This window comes from Trachemys scripta, chromosome 1 (genome assembly GCF_013100865.1).
Source record: "Trachemys scripta elegans isolate TJP31775 chromosome 1, CAS_Tse_1.0, whole genome shotgun sequence".
Lineage (NCBI taxonomy): Eukaryota > Metazoa > Chordata > Testudines > Emydidae > Trachemys > Trachemys scripta.
In genome coordinates, this window is record NC_048298.1 from 229,478,528 (window position 1) to 229,500,293 (window position 21,766).

Below are 21,766 nucleotides of genomic sequence, written 5' to 3' on the forward strand. Positions count from 1 at the left end.
GACCGTGGAGTTCAGAAGAGTGAGTGCACTGAGCAGCTGGGCCAGAGAAGGGACCATCACTGGGGCAAGAAGAAAACTGTATTAGGGATACAGAAAAATTTAAGAGCTTAGTTCAGTTAGACTAGATGGCTAATGCCCTATCTCAAATTGGAATCAAATTGCAACTGGATCAGGGGACAAACATGTATCCTCAGTACTGTCATCCCTAAGCATTCAAATATCATGACTCAGGCCTCATTAAATCATGAGGTTTAACATAAATAAATACAGACGCTCTCTGGATTGCACAAACCTGACTTACAGAAATCCGGGCTTATGGAAAAAGTTCCGTACGCTTTTTTAAATTTATTTGCGTAATTGTTGGAGATACGTTCCCGATTTACGCAAAACTCGACATACGCAAGGCATTCCGGAACAGAATGCTTGCATAAGTCGGGGAGCTTCTGTTTGAGATTCTTTTCACTTATTTTCTGGATTGGACATTTAGGGGTCACTTGGGTCAGATTAAGATTTTTCTCTGCAGCCATGGGAAATGGAAACTCTTCGTGAAAATCTTAACTTTCATTAAAATCATCTGACTCCAGGATCTGGTGCTGAAGAACACCAAATATCCTGAGACTTGTGATAAAATGGTGGGAGTTGGCATTGCTGTAACATGGTTCATTGTGTGTCCTGTATTTATGACATAGACAGACTTTAACACAGTTTGTGAAGCCGTATAGCTGGAGCTATACCATATTGGACCAGTGTTTAAAAACAGCTAATGTTTATAGAAGTGACTTTGCATATCCACTCATGGGTTTTAATATGGTTTGATCCTGTTCACACTGGACAGCCAAACAGTATTAGAAAAGGATTCAGAAGTAGCTGTTAACTCTAACTCCCTTTTTGCACCACTGTAGTCAGAGCCTTAGTCATGGTCTCTCTACCATAAAACACCTTTGTAACAAAAGAATACTCTGGTAATTGAAGGAGGCATGGGAGGAACAAAACAAGAAAGCATAGAATATTCTGCAAAGGTGTGACAGCACAGACAGTGTGGTTGTGTTGTCCCTTTGTGCTGTGCTTTCCTTTCCTTATAACTGAAATAGCAGTAAGTACAGGTAAAGATCAAATGTTTGACAAAAGTAAAAATATATTGAAGAGTGGTGCATTCCAAAATAATTATACATTTTCTAGAGTGCATGGAAAGTTAACAAAATGTTGTTGTTTGTTAGGCTATCGACATTCCACTATCACAAGGTGGATTTTATAACTTTTTTTTTCTAGATTGAGTGCCATGTTTGAAGTGGACACAGATCTCCAGAAGGATGTAATATTGAAAATCACAGCTGAACTGGCCTGGCCATCCATACTTGGTTCACCACGCCATTTAAGTTTCCCACTTACCAATACCAACAGCTCATCAGTAAGTGTGTGTGTTAATAGGATCATTTTACAGTGACACAGCGTAGTATGAAATAGGTCTTAATATTTGGAAGTTTCACTACATTCACAATGAATATGAATGTAAATGTTTGTCAAATTGTTGCTTTTGTATTAGGAGGAAGAAATTCTTCTAGAAAACCCAGCAGATGTTCCTGTCTATGTTCAATTCCTTCCTTTAGCTCTGTATTCCAACCCATCATCTTTTGTAGACAAATTAATAGAGCGGTAAGTATTGTTTGGAATATTTAAACTCCTCCTGCTTTGATGCCAAATGTGCTACTTGCGGGGAGGTGAGGGGGGGAAATCAATGCAGTATTTATCAACAACGGCTGTGTTGTAGAGAGAATTCAGAGCTTTAGTATAAATGGGAAATGAAAAGGTAAAGAAACTTTAGTACACTTTCATTGCCAGTCATCAGTTTAGGGCAAAGCTGGTGAGCTAAACAAATGCTTCAGATTTTCCTCTTTGGAATGCAGAGTGGAGAAGGGAGAGAACAAGCAAAATAAGAAAAATGAGTGGCCATTTTATCTGTGTGGTCTTCATTACAGTCATCTTAATATAAATCCTGTGCTTTTGGTTAGTGTTGAAATCCAGAAATTATTTGAAAGTGTTATAAAGGCCATATTGTCAATTATGTGAATTTCATAAATACCTGTACATCCTATCTCACTGTAATATAGTTTGGTAAGAAGTATATGTTTATATTTTAGGTTTAACTTGAGTAAGCCAACAAATTTCAATTTGAGGACACTAGAATTCCAGGTTTCCAGAAACTCCGTAAGTTTTATTTTAAAACACTTTCTTCTTTTCTAATAGTTTTTACATAGCCACACAAATATTGTATAATAAAAATACAGCCATAAAGTCTTCAAAGTTATGACTGGTGTGTGATGTTTGTTGGATATGTTAATGGAAATTGCAGAGCAGTTTTCCTGCAAGTCTAGTGTGTAATTCAATTTTAACTTTTTTTTCTATATGTTTATTCTTTTATTTAATTATAGAACTTGAAGATGAAAAATACCTGTTGACTTATTTTATTCATCCCCTTACTGATATATAAGTATTCTGTACAGTATATTCTTGGATGCTAGTTTTAAATACCCAGGTGGTGGGGCATCTGTCACTTCACTTTTCATTCAGAATTTTTTGACAGTCTTAATTTTACTTGTGATTTTCCCCCCCCCCCAAGCAGATGTTCTCCTTGAGTGTATAAACACTTATTCTTTTCCCTCCAAGTAGTCAGTTTTTAGTTAAGCTATACCTAGTTACTTATTTCAGGAGTTCTCAACCTTTTTCTTTCTGAGGTCCCCCCCCCAACATGCTATAAAATCTCCATGGCCCACCTGTGCCACAACAACTGTTTTTCTGCATATAAAAGCCAGAGACAGCATTAGGGAGGAGCAAGCAGGGCAATAGCCCAGGACTCCACACCACAGAGCGCCTCGCAAAGCTAAGGTGCTCAGGCTTCAGCTTCAGCCCTGGATGGCAGGGCTCAGGGACCTGGGCTTCAGCCCCATGTGGTGGGGCTTCGGCTTTCTGACCTGGGCCTCAGCAAGCCCCCTGAAACCTGCTTGTGGCCCCTCAGGGGGCCCGGACCCCTGGTTGAGAACCACTGACTTATTTTACTATCATCTCATAAATCAGTGCTTTCTTACAGTAAGATCAAGATCAGGAAAAGGTCACTTGAGAAATTCTTAGAAATTTTAGATTTGTGTTCTCCTTTTACATTGGTAATACTTACCCTATCTACCTCCAAAGTGTGTTCTGAAGATTTAATAATTATAGAGCACTTTGAAGATGTGAAGCACTATATAATTGCAAAGTAATAATATTAGCGTTAGAGATGCACATGAAACAACCCCCTGAATACCTTGTCCTCTGAGGGTTTTAGGAACCCAGGTGAGTGTTTTGTAGCTCAGATGGCACATGGTGAAAATCCAGTTGCACCACTTTGAAGTTGGTAATAAATATAGGATTTTTTTGTGCTGTAGATCTTTTGTTTTTCTGTTAAAGGCTGTGGTAGCTTAAAAATTAAAAACAACAAGTGTTGCATATCAACTGGTGGCAGAATAGCAGCTGCAGCCTGTTCTTTTTTTGCCTGATCAAACTCTCATTGACTTAAGACAATTTGTATCTTACCAGTTACTTGAAGGGAACTTCCAGTTCATGGTGGACACTCTTGTGAATAAATGTTTGTGTGTATTTAAAAAAAAAAAAAAAAAAACTTTTTTTCTGTTACCCTTTAAGTCTAATAGAGAATTAGAAGACTTTAACTAGGCTAATTAAGTATTTAAACAACTTCATCAGGAAGCACGTTTTGATATAAGAATTTTTTTAGAAAATATAGTTTGTATGTACTCAGTGGAATCTATGAAAAATTCCCTATTTTTAAAAAGTGGTTTTTATTTTTCATTGTCTTAAGGTTCAGCCATTGCAGAGCACTACAGGATTTGCAGAGGGTCTGTCTCGACATTCGGTTTTAAACATAGTTTTAAAGCCTGGAGAGCGAAAATCTGTCAAAGTAAAATTTACTCCAGTTCTTAATAAGACTGTTTCATCATTAATTATCATCAGGTATGGTAGGTCTCTGAATTAGATTTGAGTTAATTAGGTTCTTATTTATGTTAGATTCACATTTGACACTTGTGACCAATAAGTTGTCCCATTGTTTCAAGATTAATTGTGGAATCTCCAGGTTTGGAATGATGGATTTAGTTTGTATACACTACACTATGATTTACAGTGGTCAAAGACATTCAGTTCATATCTTCAAATATTCACGTATTGCCAATATGTTTTCTATATTAAGATGTTTAGATTCTTTTCAAGTTCATCTATACATTTTGTATTGAAAGTAGGAACTTGTCAAACACTATTTTCCTAAAATATTCTTGCTTTGAGAAGTCGAGAGTTTAAATAAGTGTGTTTACTGTTTGAAAGAACCATGTAGGAGCTTTGCAATTCTAAGTGTTAATGATAAAATTTTATTATAACTAAATCATGAGTTTCTTCACTAAAGTTTAGTATGCTTTGTGTTGGTTACTGCAGCCCCTAACCTGCAAACACTTATGCATGGGAATTGTGAGTGAGATTACTCATATACATAAAACTGTTCTAGGATTGGGATGTAATGTAATATAGTTTGTGAACATGTTTGTGAGAGCAGTGGAGTGCATATTTATTTTGCTAAAAGTTTCTTCTTTCCCCTATTCTCTTTATGCAGAAATAATTTGACTGTAATAGATGCTATAATGGTACAAGGCCAAGGAACAACTGAAAGCCTGAGGGTTGCAGGCAAGCCTCCGGTTCCAGGAAGTTCATTACGTTTTAAGATCACTGAAACATTATTAAAAGACTGTTCAGAAAGTGAGTATTCTATGAAGACCTATTACACTGAACAGAAAATCTCATGACATCTGATGTACACAACTACGAATATCTGCAGTAACTAGAAAATATCACTTGTTTTATAATGCCTTGATGAAATGAATCTCTAAAAATATGTAAAATGTGTGAACTTGTGGCTGATGTACCATGACAAATACTGTTTTTCACTATACAAGCAATATTTCTGAGATTTTTTTTTATTTTCATAGTGTCTTGGGCATTTTGTCATTGTAAACAGATTAATTAGTAAATGTAAACATACAGATGAAGGTCTGTCCAATGTTACTTTAGTTTAAAGTGATGGATACTAGAGGCTATATAACCTCAATTTTTAAGAGCAAAAGAGTGAAGACAGCCCACTACAATGGCCCTGGATCTCTCAATCGGAGAATAGGTGAACCAAAGCAGCAGCCAGCCCTCTGTCTTCCTGAATCCTTTAGCAGCCCTCAACGCGAACAGTTTGTGCAGGGGGCAGGGAAGGAAGAGGGTAGAGGAATTGGGGCTGAAGAACTAGTCAAGAAGATTTGGCCCTCAGCCTTTGCCAGAGATCCATAGTATTTCTTCATGGATGGTGAGCCAAACCCTTCTCCCTTGAGTGACGTGTAGAAAACTCAGTTGAAGTTGAAAACTCAGATCCTACCTCTAAACATGTGCCTCACATTGGTTTTCCACTAGCAGTGTAAATTCTTAAAAGGCCATATTCCTCTTAATGATGCTGACTTCAATGTCTTTGATGTCATCCATGAGCTTTATTTTTGGGATAGAAAAGAATTTAGTGTTAGAGTACAGATAATACTACACATACTATCTGAAAGTAATGTTTACAACGTTCAGTTAAATGCTGCTAGTACAGGAACTGCGTACAGAAGAAACGTAGACACAGTGATGAACAATAGCTTACACCACTACACAGTTGGGGAGCAGGTTTGTTATAAGCAATATTAGTCTCAATAGAGTAGCTTTCTCCAGGTTTTTTGTGAGGGAATAATAGATGCTCTGGAATTGGACAAAAACCATTCTACTTGACAGCCATCTGACACTGCTTGCAGAGACCTCTGTTTTAACATCTTGTCCAAAGGTCAGCACTTCGACCACCCACCACTTCCCTGATGCATGTATTTCCTAGTATCACTGTTGGGCTTAAAGTGAGGATGGTACTAACAGAACTGTGCAAGCATTTTTTGTAGATAATGAATTTACTGCACTATAGTGCCTTAACACAGTCCTAATTGCATTGTTCCATATCTTTTTAGAAATGAAATTAAAAGAACCAAATTTCACACTGAAAAGAACATTCAAAGTGGAGAACACAGGGCAGCTTCAGATTAATGTGAAGTCCATGGAAATCAGTGGATATACATGTGAAGGATATGGATTTAAAGTTGTTAACTGTCAAGAGTTTTCACTAAGTGCCAATGCCTCTAAAGACATTGTCATATTGTAAGTACATTGTTAAAGAGTGAGGCCATTTTCCTCATGTAGATCATTTGAGAATACTCTTACATTAGAAAATGTATGTACAAAGCTTTACTCAGTAAGAAATCGGTGTTGATTAAATCCTCTTTTTTTTTTTCATTTAAACTTTGAGTTGCTTAATTTTCTTCTGTACGAACAAAAATTGTGACACTTCCTTTCCTTTCTAAAAGTGGAACAAACAGGTTGTAAGAACCTATAAAAGAGATTTCACAGCTGAGTACAGTGTTGTATTTACTGGTCACTAAACAGTTTGCTGTAAACTTGGAACTGTATAAACAAATGCATATTAAGACAACTTCATGGATATTGTAGAATATAGACATAGATTAACGTATCCTTTTGGTTAATTGCAGTGTGTACTGAAAAAGATCCATCTCTGTATTATGAGTGCCCCTATCATAATGTACAGCATTTTAACCCTGCAGGCTTTGTGTGTGCTGCACTGACTGAAATTGTAGTGGGTGTTTTAATCAAGAATTGGCTACAGAAAGGACCCTCTGCTCCAAAAATGATCTTGGGCCCTGATTGTATTTAATGCTTCTTTTGAATACTAATTGATTAGCCTTTACTAAAAAGTCATAGAATTTAAGACTGTAAAGGAGCACTCTAACTAGCCTAGCCTGCTGCATGACATACGCCATAGGATTTCACACATGAATACCTGCATCGAGCTCAACAATTAGTGATGGGACTAAAGCATAGCTTTCTAGAAAGATATTCAATCTTGACTTGAAGATGAAGTGACGAAATTTCCACTTTTCTTGGTAATCTGTTTCATTGCTTAATTACTGTCGTTCTTAAATTTTGCATTTTTTGCATAATTTTAGTTTGATTTTTTTTCTTAACGAAAAAAATGGGTCCAAATCTAATTCCAACCATTGTATCTAGTTGGCTTCATCTGCTAGATAAATCTGCCCTCTGGTATTGGCTTAATTCTAGGCCTTCCCTCTTATTGAATATATTCTTTCTGTGTATGTACTTAGAGACTGATTTCATTGTCTCTTAAGCTACTTGAATAATATCCATAGGTACTATTTGGCTCAGGTGTCTGGGAGACTAGTGATCATCCTACTGATTCAGTCAGTTTCAGCAAACCTCCTCAAATTGCAGTTGCTATTATCTTTTTAAAATACGAAAAGGATGAATAATGCAAATTATTTAAAACTTAAAACTGTCTTACTGGATTTAGTCTTAAAAAATATGGACAGGTATAACCATCTGCATTTATTTTTTCAGGTTTACACCAGATTTCACTGCTTCCAGAGTCATTCGTGAACTGAAGTTCATTACAGCAGGAGGCTCTGAATTTATATTTGTATTGAATGCATCTCTTCCATATCATATGTTAGCAACATGTGCAGAAGCCCTGCCCAGACCCAGTTGGGAGCTGGCACTGTACATAATCATCTCAGGAATAATGAGGTATGAGTTGCTTGTACCTGCATAATGTACATGGAGTTGTCTGAGTTTGAATACAAAATACAAAGGGGAGATGCTTTGTTTTTAGTATAATTTAGGATACATTTTGTATACAGTGCAATTGGTAATTGATGTAAAATAATGTATTCTGGTAAGATGAAGTTAAGAAGAAACAGGTGCAAACTACTGTGGATTTTGTGCTAACACCATGGTGTTGAGAATTTTAACTTTCTGTGAAAAAATAGTGCAAAATACAGCCTGTTTGTCCAGAATGTCTTTGCTAAGATCAAATATTGTACTCCTATTAACCATGATGATGTGTGATTGTTTATAGCTGTAACTAAGCCAGACTTGAACCAAGTTGGTGATTGGTCCTGCTTTGAGCAGGGGGTTGGATTCGATGACCTCCTGAGGTCCCTTCCAACCCTGATATTCTATGATTCTATGATAAGTTATGAATTGAGACAACGTTATTAAACATGGCTTCTTTTGGAGGTGAGAAGTCACTCTTCCACGGCGCAGAACCTTAGGGAGATATGAAACAGTGACTTAGATGAGTTTAGCAGCAAATGCCTTTTGAATGATTTAATTCTGCTGCCATCTTTATATGTGATAGACAACTGGTGATACTAATAATGGAATTTCTGAGAACCTGGAGGGCATTATTGAGTCATATGTAAAACATTTAAAATAGAGTACCATCAGTTAGTGAGGTTACATAGTAGCATATGAATACACCGGACAACAAAGCACATTTTGCTAGGCAGCGTACAAACACGTAGTGAGATAGTCCCTTCCAGGAAGAGCTTACAATCTAAATAGACAAAACAAAGAATGTAGCGGGAGAGAGAGGTGCACACTGAGGTGAAGTAAGTTGTTTGAGGTCACAGCTCAGATCAATGGCAAAGCTGGGTGTAGAACCTGGGTCTCCTGACTTTCAGTCCAGTACCTCCCCCGAGAAATATCATAGTTATAACAGAAATGAAAATAAATTTGTTTTGCAGTTTCACTGTATTGAAACACTACTGACTGAGTATAACTAAAATATCAACAGTAAAACTGTAAAAATAAGAATTGAATGATAGAAACATGGAAACAGAAGAAAACTTATTTTTTTTACTCAAGCAACAGTGTGTTATATAAACACACACATGCACTCTTTTTTTCTCCCAGTACAATCACTTGATGTGTGTATTCAATAGTACTTTTAGTCTGCACACTAAATCTGTTTAACAGTATTTTAGTCCATCTAGTATGTTTTAATTACTCAATGGCACTTTTAACCCAAGAATTAAAATTTCTTCGGTTTTCTGTGCATTAAATCAGATGCTAACCTATGCTCCTCCCCTCATCTCTCTCCCTCTTCCCCCAGTGACAGTGTGGTTTTGACAGGAAACAGTAGCTAAGGCCAAAATTCTGCCCTCTTATATAGAGTATTGATGAACTTATCTGGAGATGTTTCCCTATTGTTTGATCAGTTTTCCTTAACTCTTTTATCGCATCTTTGTGTAAAACTTTTTTGTGAATTAGTACTTCATTTCACTCAGTGGAAATATCAAGAAGCTGTCAAAAATTTGGAAGAAGGAGATGAGACCATGCTGATTGAAACAAGTTAACTTCTGCTTCAGAAACTTATTTTTTCCATAACTTTTTGGTTTGGGGATCACATCTATATCTTATCTTTGTACTTTAATTGTAACTCCCATAGTAATATGTGTACATTGAGGGGTTAAATAGGTGTGTGTGTCATGCTGGGATTTTGCTCTTTACAGCAACCTATAAAATTGCTTTTTTGGGTACTGTTCACCTTTTAGCTTTCGATTTGTTGGCAGAAGATGCATCTTCTTTGCCTTGTAGCATTCAGCCTCATCACCCCTAAAACGACAACAAAATTAATACTTTTTTATACTTCTATTCTCTATAGTGTACTCTTTCTCTTGGTAATTGGAACAGCCTATTTAGATGCTCAAGGAATTTGGGAGCCATTCAGGAGGCGCCTGTCCTTTGAGGCATCAAACCCTCCCTTTGATATGGGAAGGCCATTTGATCTCAGGAGAATAGTTGGAATTTCATCTGACGGAAAGTAAGTACATGCACATTTGAACAAGGCCACTTGGAAAGGAACATTTCTTTTAGTACAGGAGACTAATCAAGGCCACCCTCCTAACAAAAGGGGCTGGTAATTTAGCAATAACTTAAGAGGGCATCCAAATAGTGTGGGGAGGGTGGAGGAATTCCTACTTTTTTGTGTAAATCAACATAGTAAATTGCATACTACCTGTTAGAAAAACAGAAAGTGTATAATGCAACAGACTGGGGCAAAAGTGTCTCTCCTTAAAGCTCTCTGCCTAGGGCAGAGGTAGTCAATAGGCGGACCACGGGCCAAATCTGGACCGCCAGATACTCTTGAACAGACTGTGAAATCTTTTTATTTACTTCTTATTGTTGTTGTTGCAATGTGAAAAAGGTTTCTCTGGAGTCCGGACCTTGACTATACCTTTGCAAAAAATAGACCACCTTGGCCTCCTAGGGCTTTATTTGAAAAAGAAACTCCCCACACCAGTATTCCTTCTCACGTGTACTATGTGTTGTTGCTGTGATTTGTCCACAAATGTAAATAAGCAAGTGAATAATGGATATTAAGTATTGTCAGTTGAGCTTTAAGGGAGTTTTCATGTTACGTTTCTGTGATAAATAAGCCAAGAACTGTGTAGCTCAGGATTACTAATTGATGTAATAACTCTTCTTATGTAGAGGAATATACACTTACTGTATATTTGAACACACTTGCTCTTCTTCCAGCTTGAATGCACTTGGATCGGACTCTAATCACAGTTCCTCCAGAGGAATCTATGGAGCAGGTGGTTCCTCATCACGATCCAGTACAGGAAGTCATAAGCAATGCAATCCAACAGCACATCTGCACAGCAATAGAAATTCAGCTGATATTGAAAATGTCAAATCTAAAAACAATTCAAATGTTGCTAGCAGGACTTCCCTACAGACAGCTTCCACGCAGTCATCTAACAGGGGAGGTCCCCTTATCCTGGATTCAAGTGTTATAGCTCAGAATCATACAGCAGGCAGAAGATCCAGAGGGGCAAAGCAGAACCAGCAAACAAACCAGCAACATACTCAAGTTCTCTTAGAGCAGCATTCACAACAGCCAACACCAACAGTGCCTCAGCAACAAGAGCAACAGACTGAAAGTTCTTTGTCACAATCACCACTTCTTAACCCTTCACACCCAGAATGTACCAGCAACGCAAGGCACAGCTCAGAGGATTCAGATATCACTGGTCTGATAGAAACTATGGACAAAGAGTTTGACCACCCAGAGTCCCCTTCCCCAGATGTGTTTACAGAACAGCCCCCATCTCCAGTAACAAAAAACAAAGGTAATACAACTCTGCTTTGCTTAATGATATGGGTGGCACATTATGACAGTCAAGGAGTGAGTTTTGAACCAGTAAACGTAAAGGTTACAGTTTCATAGTGTTGTAAGCTGCTAACTTCTCAGCTGTACCAGAGCTTCATGCATGATCCTGAGTAGGGTTCATACACTTCCTTTCTGTCTCTTGATAATACTGGAATTGTCCATTCAACATTGGATAAACTTTCTTTTGCAAGTTTTATATGAAATAGGTTTTTACTGAAAACCCGATGTGTATATATTTAGAAATCTTTTAAAATTACTCCTGGCTTCAGTCCTTTTAGCCTACAGTTAGTTTTGGGAAAGTGGGGGTGGTTTCCCTAGTTTATTATGAAAACTGAAAAGTGGGGGATTGTGAATCAATACAGTACTGTCAGAATGGAATTCTTCATGCCTAGCACTTGCAGTTGTGACAGAAAATCCTTGATGTTAGGAGGTCGACAAGTTAATAAATGGCACCTGCTTGATTTTATTTTTTATAAAGTGTGTTAATCTTGAAGCTAGGGTGCCTGTAGAGTTGTTTATATGTGCACCTTTTGATTTCTCAAATGCTCTTGAAGTACATACGTCGTGTGTTTTGATTTTAGACAGTTTTTAAAACAAATTTTGAAATTCTTAATAGAAATTTATCCTTTTGCTGTAAATATTTCGTTAGTGTAGTTTTTGATTACACTGATTGTCCAAAACTGTTTTCTAATTAGCCAGTTGAGTCTAATGCACACATCTCTGATGGGTCACTCTAGTTACAAATTTAAATCTAGTATTCTTTTTAGTGGTTTGTTTGGTTTGGGTTTTTTTTTTTTTTTTGGGAGGTGGGACTCATTTAGTCAGTTTTGTTTACATGGAATATTGCTGACTCCTTTCATACACACTATATAAAATTCATTAGAGATGGACATAGGTGGGGGAAGAGAACAGAGGATATGGTTAGAAACCCTAAAATGACTGTGTAATCACAACAGATAAAGCAATTTTAACTTGTATTGTAATCATTAAAAAATACAGCATAGTAACACAACATTGTTATGGACAGATGGTATTAAATATTCCTGATGGATGCAAAGTGTTGGCTGTGCTTATGAATGAGATGCATCTAGGATTCCAGCAGTATCAGGATCTAGTGGAACTATAGAGACATTACTTTTTATTTCTTAAGACTTGGAAACAAAATTGTTGTGTCTTTAACAAATGAATGGCTAGTATGACTTAACTACCATTTTCATATCTGGTTCCTGGTTGGAACAATTCTCAGCAATTCGTATATTGGAAGATTATCTTAACATATTTAGGATGAAAATAGTTGTTCCTAAATATTGCGAGTGCTGGTTATAAAGGTTTTATTTACCCATTTTTCAAGCCTGCGTAATCACTTGCTAGTTTGTTGTCTAACAGTTTCAGCAGAAGTCTAAATGAAGTTAGAACATTTCACATAACTCCTAATGAATCATTTATAAGACAGATGTCCATTTTTTTCTTAACTTTTTCCTAATTCTAAATACCTTCAGATAAGTCCGTACTTCTATAAAAAGCATCCCTTTAGTAGCCTTCGTCATTTCTGCTTGGGAGTGAGGCTATATTGGATGCTTTTATTTTTTTTCTTTGCTTTCAGACAAGCAGTGTTATGGTGTTAACTTTTCATCTTCCCAAACCAACAAAATGCATTTATATATAAAAAGCCCTTCATCCTTAGAAAAGTCTACACAAAACTAATATTTACTATACAGTTTTGAGTTCTACAATTCGAATGATAAAAGCTCAGTGCAATACATGATAAAACTTGTCCATTTCCAATCTCCCTCTAATACACTTTTTAAAACTATTTCTTTATTGAGATACTTGCTTCATCCATTAGGACTTGGATTTTAAAAAATTGGGGCCCGATTCTTCAAGCAGTTGTGCATGTAACTATGCGTGTACCCAAATGTTTGCATAATCAGCCTCTTATGAAATAAAATTTGTGACATGGTATCTAGCTAAGGAGTATCACTTTGAGAAACAGCTGCCGCAAGACTTTACAAATCTATAAACTAATCCTTCAGTGATAGTACACGAGGGGTCGGCAACCTCTGGCACACAGCTTGCCAGGGTAAGCACCCTGGCGGGCCGGACCAGTTTGTTTATCTGCTGCGTCCGCAGGTTTGGCCGGGATGTGCTGGCCATGGCTTCCCGTCGCCCCCATTGGCCCGGAGCGGCGAACCACGGCCAGTTGGAGTTGTGATTGGCTGAACCTGCGGACGTGGCAGGTAAACAAACTGGTCTGGCCCGCCAAGGTGCTTACCCTGGCGAGCCATGTGCCAGAGGTTGCCGACCCTTGTAGTACATTCTCAAAGTGTGAAGTTTGTTTGTGAAATATCAGGACCTTGTCTGATTTTGTTACATGAAATTGCACAAGATAAAATACAGGAATTTTTTTGTCATAAGTATAATTTCGAGAGGTTACATCTAAGAGAGCAATTTCATCACCTAAAATTATATAACTTCTCTGTATGCGAAAGCTTAGGAATGTTAGAATAGACACTTCAGGTTGATAGGACTATATTCTGATTTGTTAGCACCCATGAAAACGTGTTGTTTTGGGAAATCCTGATTATTATTTTTTTTTAACAGTTCACTGGGTTTATTAGTGTGAAAGATGCAACTTTTTGAATGTTTGATTTTGTTCAAATGTTTATGTAGGATTGATCAAATACTGTTGTATCCAGAATGTGTTGTTACTAACATTGGGGGAAAAAATCAAAATAGAGAAGTTAGTTCCATTATAAATAAACCAGACTCTTACAGGTGTCTTACAGTATTTTAGAGAGCATTATCAGAGTGAAAATGTGTATTAAACAAATTTCCTTATTTATCCTAGAGAGGTAAAGTAGGTGAGGTAATGTCTTTTATTGTTGGTGAGAGACAAGCTTTTGAGCCACACAGAGCTCTTCTTCAGGTCTGGGAAAGGAACTCCCAACCTTACAACAAAAATGCAAGGTTGAACAGATTGTTTAGCATAAGTAATTATTACTTGTATATTGTAATGGACCATTCAAGATAGAGTGGCCTGTTAAGATCTCTGGAGTCGTAGGACAAAAAGTGGGGGTTAGTGGATAAGCCATAATAAGTTGGTCCAATAAAAAATATTACCTTACCTAACTTGTCTCTCTAATATCCTGGGACCAGCGTGGCTACTGCATACTTACCTACCCTACTAATAACTTACTATAAAAATGAATGGAATTTTTAAACATTTATCTGGTAACTAGACTTTCCCAGCTTCAGATTCTTGTGCCCCAACACAATGAAGCAAACAGTACAAGGGTTATTTTTGTTAAAAGTATTGTTTACAGTCAACATTTTTTCATTTCATGAAAATATTTCAAGTCATCTAAGGTTTGCTAAGTTTTAAATGAATTACTCTAAGGTTTGATAAGTATGTGTGTCTTTACAAAACCTAAATTTTGGGCCAAATTCGACCTAGCTCTTTAAATTACCCATTTAACAAGGTCTCTTGCAAGAAATCAACAGAGATTTCATTAGTTAATGTACATCTGTTAAAGAAGCACAGTCAACTTGAAATCTACTTTAAAAAAAAACAACAAAAGTTCAAGGTGGTTTCATATACACCTGATCTTTAGTTCCTCTACCAACTTTTCTATTTTTTACATGAACAGGAGACACTGATAATGTGAGCCAGGCTTTTAATGGTATTTAGGTTCCTAAATATGCAGTTAGCTACCTAGTTGAATTTTTAGAAGCACTTATATTGATCTTTATGCATCAGAATACCTTTAAAATCTGTCCTTATTTAGTCTGTGCCTTTGACAAAACTTTGTCTATAGACATAGCTAAAAAATGAGAATTTCCCCCCAATCTTAGTAACTAATAACAAAAGCAGGGGGAAATTTCCTGAGAGAAATGTAATTTTTTAAAAGTAGACTGTTTTCTTCCAACCATTGTTGGCTGCTAGAATGAACCTTGCTTGATGTGTAACTTTGTGTAGTTTTCAACCTTCTCAATTGTGATAATGAATAGCCAGATCTAGAAGGAGGAGAAGTCAATCATTAGGTTTGCAAAAATGTTTAAATATATTTCCTGAAGGTTTCTACTAACTATTTTACAGTTTAATGCTGAAGAACATGTTAGGAGCAATAGCTTCTCAGATGGTATGTGGATTTAAAATGAATTTTTGCAGTGTTGGTTTTTAACTTTTATACCCAGAAAAATAGAAGTTTAGCTTATAGGTACAGACTGTGCAGGGACAGCTTTGCACAATGGGGCTCTCTTCACAACTACGTGTCTTCAGGGTCAGATCCTTATTTTGTGTAGTATTTTTCATATAACTTTTGTTCCAAAAACTTTTACACAATTAAGTATGGCAACAACCATTATGAACCAGATTCAGTTCCAACATAAGCAGACACAAATCTCATTGGAAATTACCCCCATTTACAATAGAGCTGAATTTGGTCTTCTCTCAAATAAAATATTAAAAACAAAACAGCAGTGTATAGACAATATGGCTTATAAGTGAATGCATTTAGTCTTAAAGCCAGCATCTAAGGAGGATCTTATTAAATGGTATTGTAGTGGATGGCTGACAGAAAGTAATAAGGGAATAACTAGAGGTAATGGCGAGAGAAGCCTATAGATCAAGATGAAGGTGTTTAAAAACAAAACAAACAAATCCACACCTGTTGCTCAAGTTGCTTCATATTGATGTTCTTTATGATGTTAACTCATTTCCCTTCCCCAAGAGTCCAAGACATACCATTGTATTTTGTCTACCAAGAATTCTGGCAGGATTTTGATAGATCTATAGATGATGCTCCTTTGAACCTATCTCCCCAGTAAATTTCTCTGAGCTCAAGCACCTTCAACCTGAAATTGAGAGAAACCAAAAAGAAATAAGTATAATTAAATGTAATTAGCTCCTCTTTATATATAGATTTGTTGTAGAGACTGGTGAGTGATCTTAACTGTTACAACTAACTTTATAGATAAGTCTATGGATTTTTTTAATACATTTTTCCTGTTTTGTCCTGTAGTAACATTCAAAACATTTGGGCTTAAAATGTAGGACATAAAATTTAGTTTTAAGTATTAAATTTTAACTTGGAACAAAATATGCTGAAGACAGATTGATGTTTAATCTGTATCCCCCAGCATACTTGTTACATCCTCTCATAAGAACCTTGTAATATTTTTAAATATTCTCCATCAAATTACTGCAGTTCTCAAATAAAAAATGCACGACTGAAGTCTGCAAAGCAGTTCCATTTCTCATTTGTCTGTTAAGGTGATAAAACTTTCATAGTGATTTCTAAAGTGATTGTTGTCAAAATCAGTCCTGGATAGTGAAATTCTAATACTAAACGTTAAGGAATTCAAACTGAACTCCAGTCACATGGTAGCAAAGAGTCACAGAGGAGAACTATGTATGCCTAAGTGGCCAGTGTCTGTAGAATGTGGGTAATGTTGGTAGGATCTGCGGGAGTAAACGTAGGAGTGTTAGTATTTGTCAGAGTCCTTTAGGTTTGACATGACTTGTTTAGATGAAGTGAAGTGGTATAAAGACATATTAGCAAAAGTCTGAAGTTGCACTTTTAGCCACCCTATGAGAGAAAAGATGAAAATGCTATGGCAGTCTAATTCTCCTTGAACTAAGAGCTGCAGCTGGCTTGGGAGGCTTAGTGATGGATTGTTTTTCAGTGCACAGAGTGGTGCAAAACACTCCCAGTCTTGGAGCACAGCTGCTAATAATCTGGAGCTGCCCTTATCTCCCTAGGGAAAGGGAAACCGTTTCAGCGCAAATCTAAACCACCGAAGAAGAGGGAGGAAAAGGAGAGAAGAGGAAAGGGAAAGCAACAGGAGGATGAACTGAAAGATTCTTTGGCAGATGATGACAGTTCTTCAACCACCACAGAAACCTCCAATCCAGACACAGAACCGCTCCTGAAGGAGGTACAGAACCATTAAGAGAGGGAAGGGTACTCTTCTCAGATACGTAGTGGCTCACCTAAGTAGAAAGCATGTCTTTGCTTTTGACACACATTCATTTATAGTGGGAGCTGCTACTTATTCTGTGTTCGCTGATGCCAAGGATAGTAATAAGCAGCCTGTTTCCAAATCTCTCTGAGAAATAAAGGGATTCTTCCTTCATAGAACAGAGAATTAGAACATGCTTATATTGCTAACTTGTTTCACTCACGGGGCCAAATGATGCTAGGGAATCAACTACAGCGTCTCAACCACTGATATATTGGTCAAATGGTCATGATAATGGTTTTGTCTCAAAACATGCATTATGAAACCAAAATAAAACTAATTGGGGAGAACAGAAAGCCAGAGCCAAATTTAGGCATGTTTTTAATGTGATGAATTTGTTGCAGCTAGAATCCTGCTGTTTTGAAAGCAAAACTGGTTAAATACATGTTAAAATATTTAGGATTCAGTTTGATTAGTTTTTGCTTTGCAAGATGGTTAGTCATTAATTTGACAGTGTAATTATATCACCTTAGTCATAAAGCACGGAGCGTTTGTAAAATGAGAGAGAGGAAATAACTCAAATGGTGAAGTTGCTTGAACTTGCTATTTCTTTGCTTAAAAGCATCCTATCTAGATGAGATATGGAACCATTTCAGTTTTGGGTCGTCTGTCAAATGCAGCCCAGGTCATCAATGACAGAAAGTTACCATCCCCTGATGACTGATCAGTGACTTATACGAACTGAGTTGTCCATCTCCGTCCAAAGTCCATAACCAGCATCCTTTTTAACAGTCTCCCCAAAGGTCTGAATGAACATGGAGTTGGAACTACCCTCATGTTCCTAGAATGGCCCCCAAAAATCAGGTTTGAAGTACATTAGTAGGGTAATCTGAGGAAGTTTGCACTGCTGCTGCCCATCCTGTACTATTTCTGTGGATAAGCAGAGACTGAAATCCTCTAGGAAGGTCAACCACCTTTTGATAGGCATCACTTTCGGGATGGAGGGGGTGGTCACTATTGAGTGGTGAAATGTTATCATCCATTATGCAAATTGCTCACAATTGCTGATGCCATTTTCTCTCTCTGGTTTTTATTGAAGCAGGATCCTTCAGTTACTATTCTTAATGTTTTCTATGTTACCGTGTGTTGGCTTTTGTAGGAACCAGAAAAGCAAAAGGGAAAACAAGCCATGCCAGAAAAGCATGAAAGTGAAATATTCCAAATAAAACAGAGAGGGAAAAAACTATCAAATATCAAGAAAGAAATTCCAGCAGATGTGAAATCAAGGTGAGCATAATTATAAGGATCTCCTCCTAGTTAGAAAGGCTTTATGCTTGAAGGGGAAATGTGAAGGTAGAGCTTTCTGTCATCTTCAAGTCTTTGGGCTGCCAACCTGCTCACAAAAACCTACCTGTAGCAGCAGCTAACCTTACTTGTCTTCCTTCCTGATGTTGGAGAATATCTGTTTTGTAAATGTAAGGAAACATCTGACAGGAATGCTGTGCATCATTGAGATACATGCTAGATCTTCAGCAGTGAATCAACTGCAATAATATGACGCTTTTGGTAACGAACTTCATGTAGAAAAACAGATATGGCCAACATTCCATCAAGTATTGCAACTACGTAATAAAGTACACGGTTCATACCTGTGGTTGATATCAGATACTCTTGGTGGAATTATAGTCACAGAATTTTTCCTGTTGAGTCTTATAATTAGGGCCCTACCAAATTCATGGTCTGTTTTGGCCAATTTCAGGACCAGGGTTTTTTTAAATTAGTCAGTTTCACGCTTTTAGATGTTTATATCTGAAATTTCACAGTGTAGTAACTGGGGTCCCAACCCAAAAGACTGTCGGGGTGAGGGGGTCGCAAGGCTATTGTAGGGGGGGCAGAGAGATTGCCATCCTCCCTCTACCCTGCTGCTGGGGGAGGGGGAGAGGGGCAGCTCTACCTTCAGAGCTGGGCAGCTATAGAGCAGAGGCTGCTGGCCAGGTGCCAACCTCTAAAGCCAGTACCATCACCAAAACAGCTGGAGCTGCAGCCTCTCTGCATGGGGTGAATAAGGGTGTCACAGCTGGAGCTAGTGTGTGTGTGTAACAGCTCTAGCTTGCCCGCACAAGGGGGAGGGGTGTTTGACAACTGGAGTCAAGGAGCTTCCTGCAGCTAGGAGAGTTCTCAGAGGTGGGTCGAAGCAGCCCCTGCAGGGGAAGAGTAAGTCTGAATCCCGGGCTGGGACTAGCGCTGGAGCCCTGCGCAGGGTAGGAGCCCCCCGCTGGGCACCAGATTTCACAGGGGGGGATCATATTTCACCACTGAAATACTTATAATTTATGGATCAGATTCCCAGATCGGTGATCTGGGAAGGCTACTGCTACCTCTTCCTCTTGTCTGGTGCTAGAATGATTTTTACTATGCCTCTGCATCATCTGTGCCAACAGAGGTTTAGTCTTACTACACCCATTTCTTTCTGACACTGCTGACTAGGGAGTTTTATAAAATCACAAATGCCACACCTCTGAATTGCATAATAGTTGGAATGCAGAATATTAATTTGTGTGTTCCTGCAAGGCTTGTGGCAAATAAATACTAGACTAGCAGAAATCTAGAGTGTGTTATACACTGATTTCCTTCAGACTACTTCTGAAAATGCTGCTTTATATAGTCTCCTCTCTTTCCTTTACCACGATCGTATTTTGTTTGCTTTCCAAATTATAGACAGGTATTTATTAATAAACACTTACGTTATGACCGCATCCAAAGGCCATACTGAGGATTGTGTTGGTGAGACTCCCCCGTCCTAAAAAGTTTACAGTCTGAATGGTTGGGAATTAAGAATAAAATATACAGGCAAATGAGCTTGCTATTGGTTGCAACAGTTTTGTTGTTTTTTAATGTTTAACTGGGAGTCGAGATGGGATGATGGGAGTGGCAGGAATGTTTGAACTAGTAAGAATAGAAAACGGAACTGGGGAGAAGAGGGGCAATCACAGCTCATCACCTACCTCGCTGTGACAGTTTTGTACCATCAGAAAGCTCCAGTGTGGGAAAAAAAATCAGTGGGTTCTTGAAGTTGTGGGTTAGTTTAGAGTCCATTCTAGGTCTATGGGGATGGCAGCATAAAAGGTATAGAGATAGAGTTTGAAGGAGGAGACAGATGGGGTGATAAGGCACCCAGGGATTTGGGTGCGTGAGAGTGCAATGGGGTGTAGGAGGAGATGAGAGCAGAGATGTAGACAAAGGCAGAGTTACAGTTATGGAGTTATGGGAACTTTGACATAAACAAGGAAGGCCAATGCAGAAATTCAAAGAGAAGAGGAGACTTAGAGCAGTAGGAATAGATGATCTTGGCAGCTGCAGTCAGGATGGACTGAAGTTAGGGGAGTAATGAGGCAAGTCAGAGAATACCAGACTTGTATAAAACTACGCGGCGTGTATATACGTGAAACTCTTCTGCAACACTTCACCCAGCAACCAAGAATAAATCTGTGTTCATGTTTTCACTTTAGTTCCTTGGAGTTACCATATACTCCCCCACTGGAAAACAAACAGCGCAAAACCTTTTCATCCAAGATGTCTCTTCAGCACATGCTAACAAATGGGTCCAAATCAAGAAACCTCCCGAAAACAAGAGGTACAATATATCAGTTACTCTTAAACAAATATTTGGGGTTTGGAGGATTTTTGTTAAATTACACAAGTGGTTTTTTAAATTTTCAGTTTTTAGAGTTCTAGCTTCTAGATCGCTGCACAAGGAGAAAGAAGTGCATCTCTTAATGGCTATGGCTTGCTCTGTTTTTTTGTACAGGTCCAAACAATAAGTTAATGGACAGCAGGCCATCAGCACTAGCAAAATTTCTCCCAAGTGGCTCTGGACAGGAATTAGGCAATACCAGCAGTTCAGAAGGGGAAAAAGATTCTCCGCCACCAGAGTGGGACTCGGTGCCACTTCACAAAGCAGGCAGCTGTAAGTACAGTTACTGTACAACAGGAGGCTACCGTGTTCTGCAAAACAGCAAGGACTGTTTGTTGTGATTCTTCTTTAAATCTTCCCATCCTCCCTCCTCACACAATCCTGTTCCTGTTTTTTCTGTAGTGGCCCCCATTTTGACAGAATCTAGTAGTAGTGTGGAGGTCTGAAAATGAGGGGTAGAACCTTGATTTTTCTACAGTTCTTTAGCAATGGGCAGAATTGTGCAAAAGCTGAGAATTGGCGATGATGGGGAGAATATTCATACAGCTAATTGAAAACAGAATGCACCATTCTCTTGAAATGTGGGCTCCATTTTGTCAGGTCCATTACAGCTGAGGTTAAAATTAGCCAATTTGAATGTCCTAGGGAATGAGAATATCTGAAGTAACCAGAGAGTAATTATTAGACGGAACTACTCACTATTACTATTTGCATTTCAGTAGCAGCCAGAGCCCCCAGGAAGAACCAAGAGTACCTCATGCTCAGTTCTGTACAGACATAATAAAGCAGTCCCTCTCCCAAAGAGCTTACTAAAAAGGCTTTACAATCTTATTCCCCTTCCATACAGTACAAACCAGCTTTGCCTGAGTCTTTCATCCAAACTGTATCCCCAAAAAAGCTTATAGATGTGAATAATACAAGATGAGAGTATTCTGGTGGGACCAGGGGCAACTTTCTGTCCA

General features: G+C 38.0%; 1 protein-coding gene across 2 annotated transcripts in view; it reads left to right on the plus strand.

The window, feature by feature from the left end:
- TMEM131 (transmembrane protein 131) overlaps positions 1–21,766 on the plus strand; it is a 169,095-nt gene that overhangs the window by 129,601 nt on the left and 17,728 nt on the right. Inside the window, exons 23-35 of one of the 2 annotated variants that reach the window (XM_034757929.1) lie at positions 1,270–1,408; positions 1,544–1,653; positions 2,139–2,205; positions 3,851–4,002; positions 4,652–4,794; positions 6,069–6,255; positions 7,528–7,713; positions 9,635–9,793; positions 10,513–11,108; positions 16,911–17,086; positions 18,270–18,397; positions 20,620–20,744; positions 20,919–21,077. In XM_034757929.1, coding sequence (XP_034613820.1) covers positions 1,270–1,408; positions 1,544–1,653; positions 2,139–2,205; positions 3,851–4,002; positions 4,652–4,794; positions 6,069–6,255; positions 7,528–7,713; positions 9,635–9,793; positions 10,513–11,108; positions 16,911–17,086; positions 18,270–18,397; positions 20,620–20,744; positions 20,919–21,077 — 2,327 coding nt within the window. The remainder of the gene's footprint in view (positions 1–1,269; positions 1,409–1,543; positions 1,654–2,138; positions 2,206–3,850; positions 4,003–4,651; positions 4,795–6,068; positions 6,256–7,527; positions 7,714–9,634; positions 9,794–10,512; positions 11,109–16,910; positions 17,087–18,269; positions 18,398–20,619; positions 20,745–20,918; positions 21,078–21,766) is intronic. The other variant, XM_034757930.1, reaches the window with a different exon arrangement.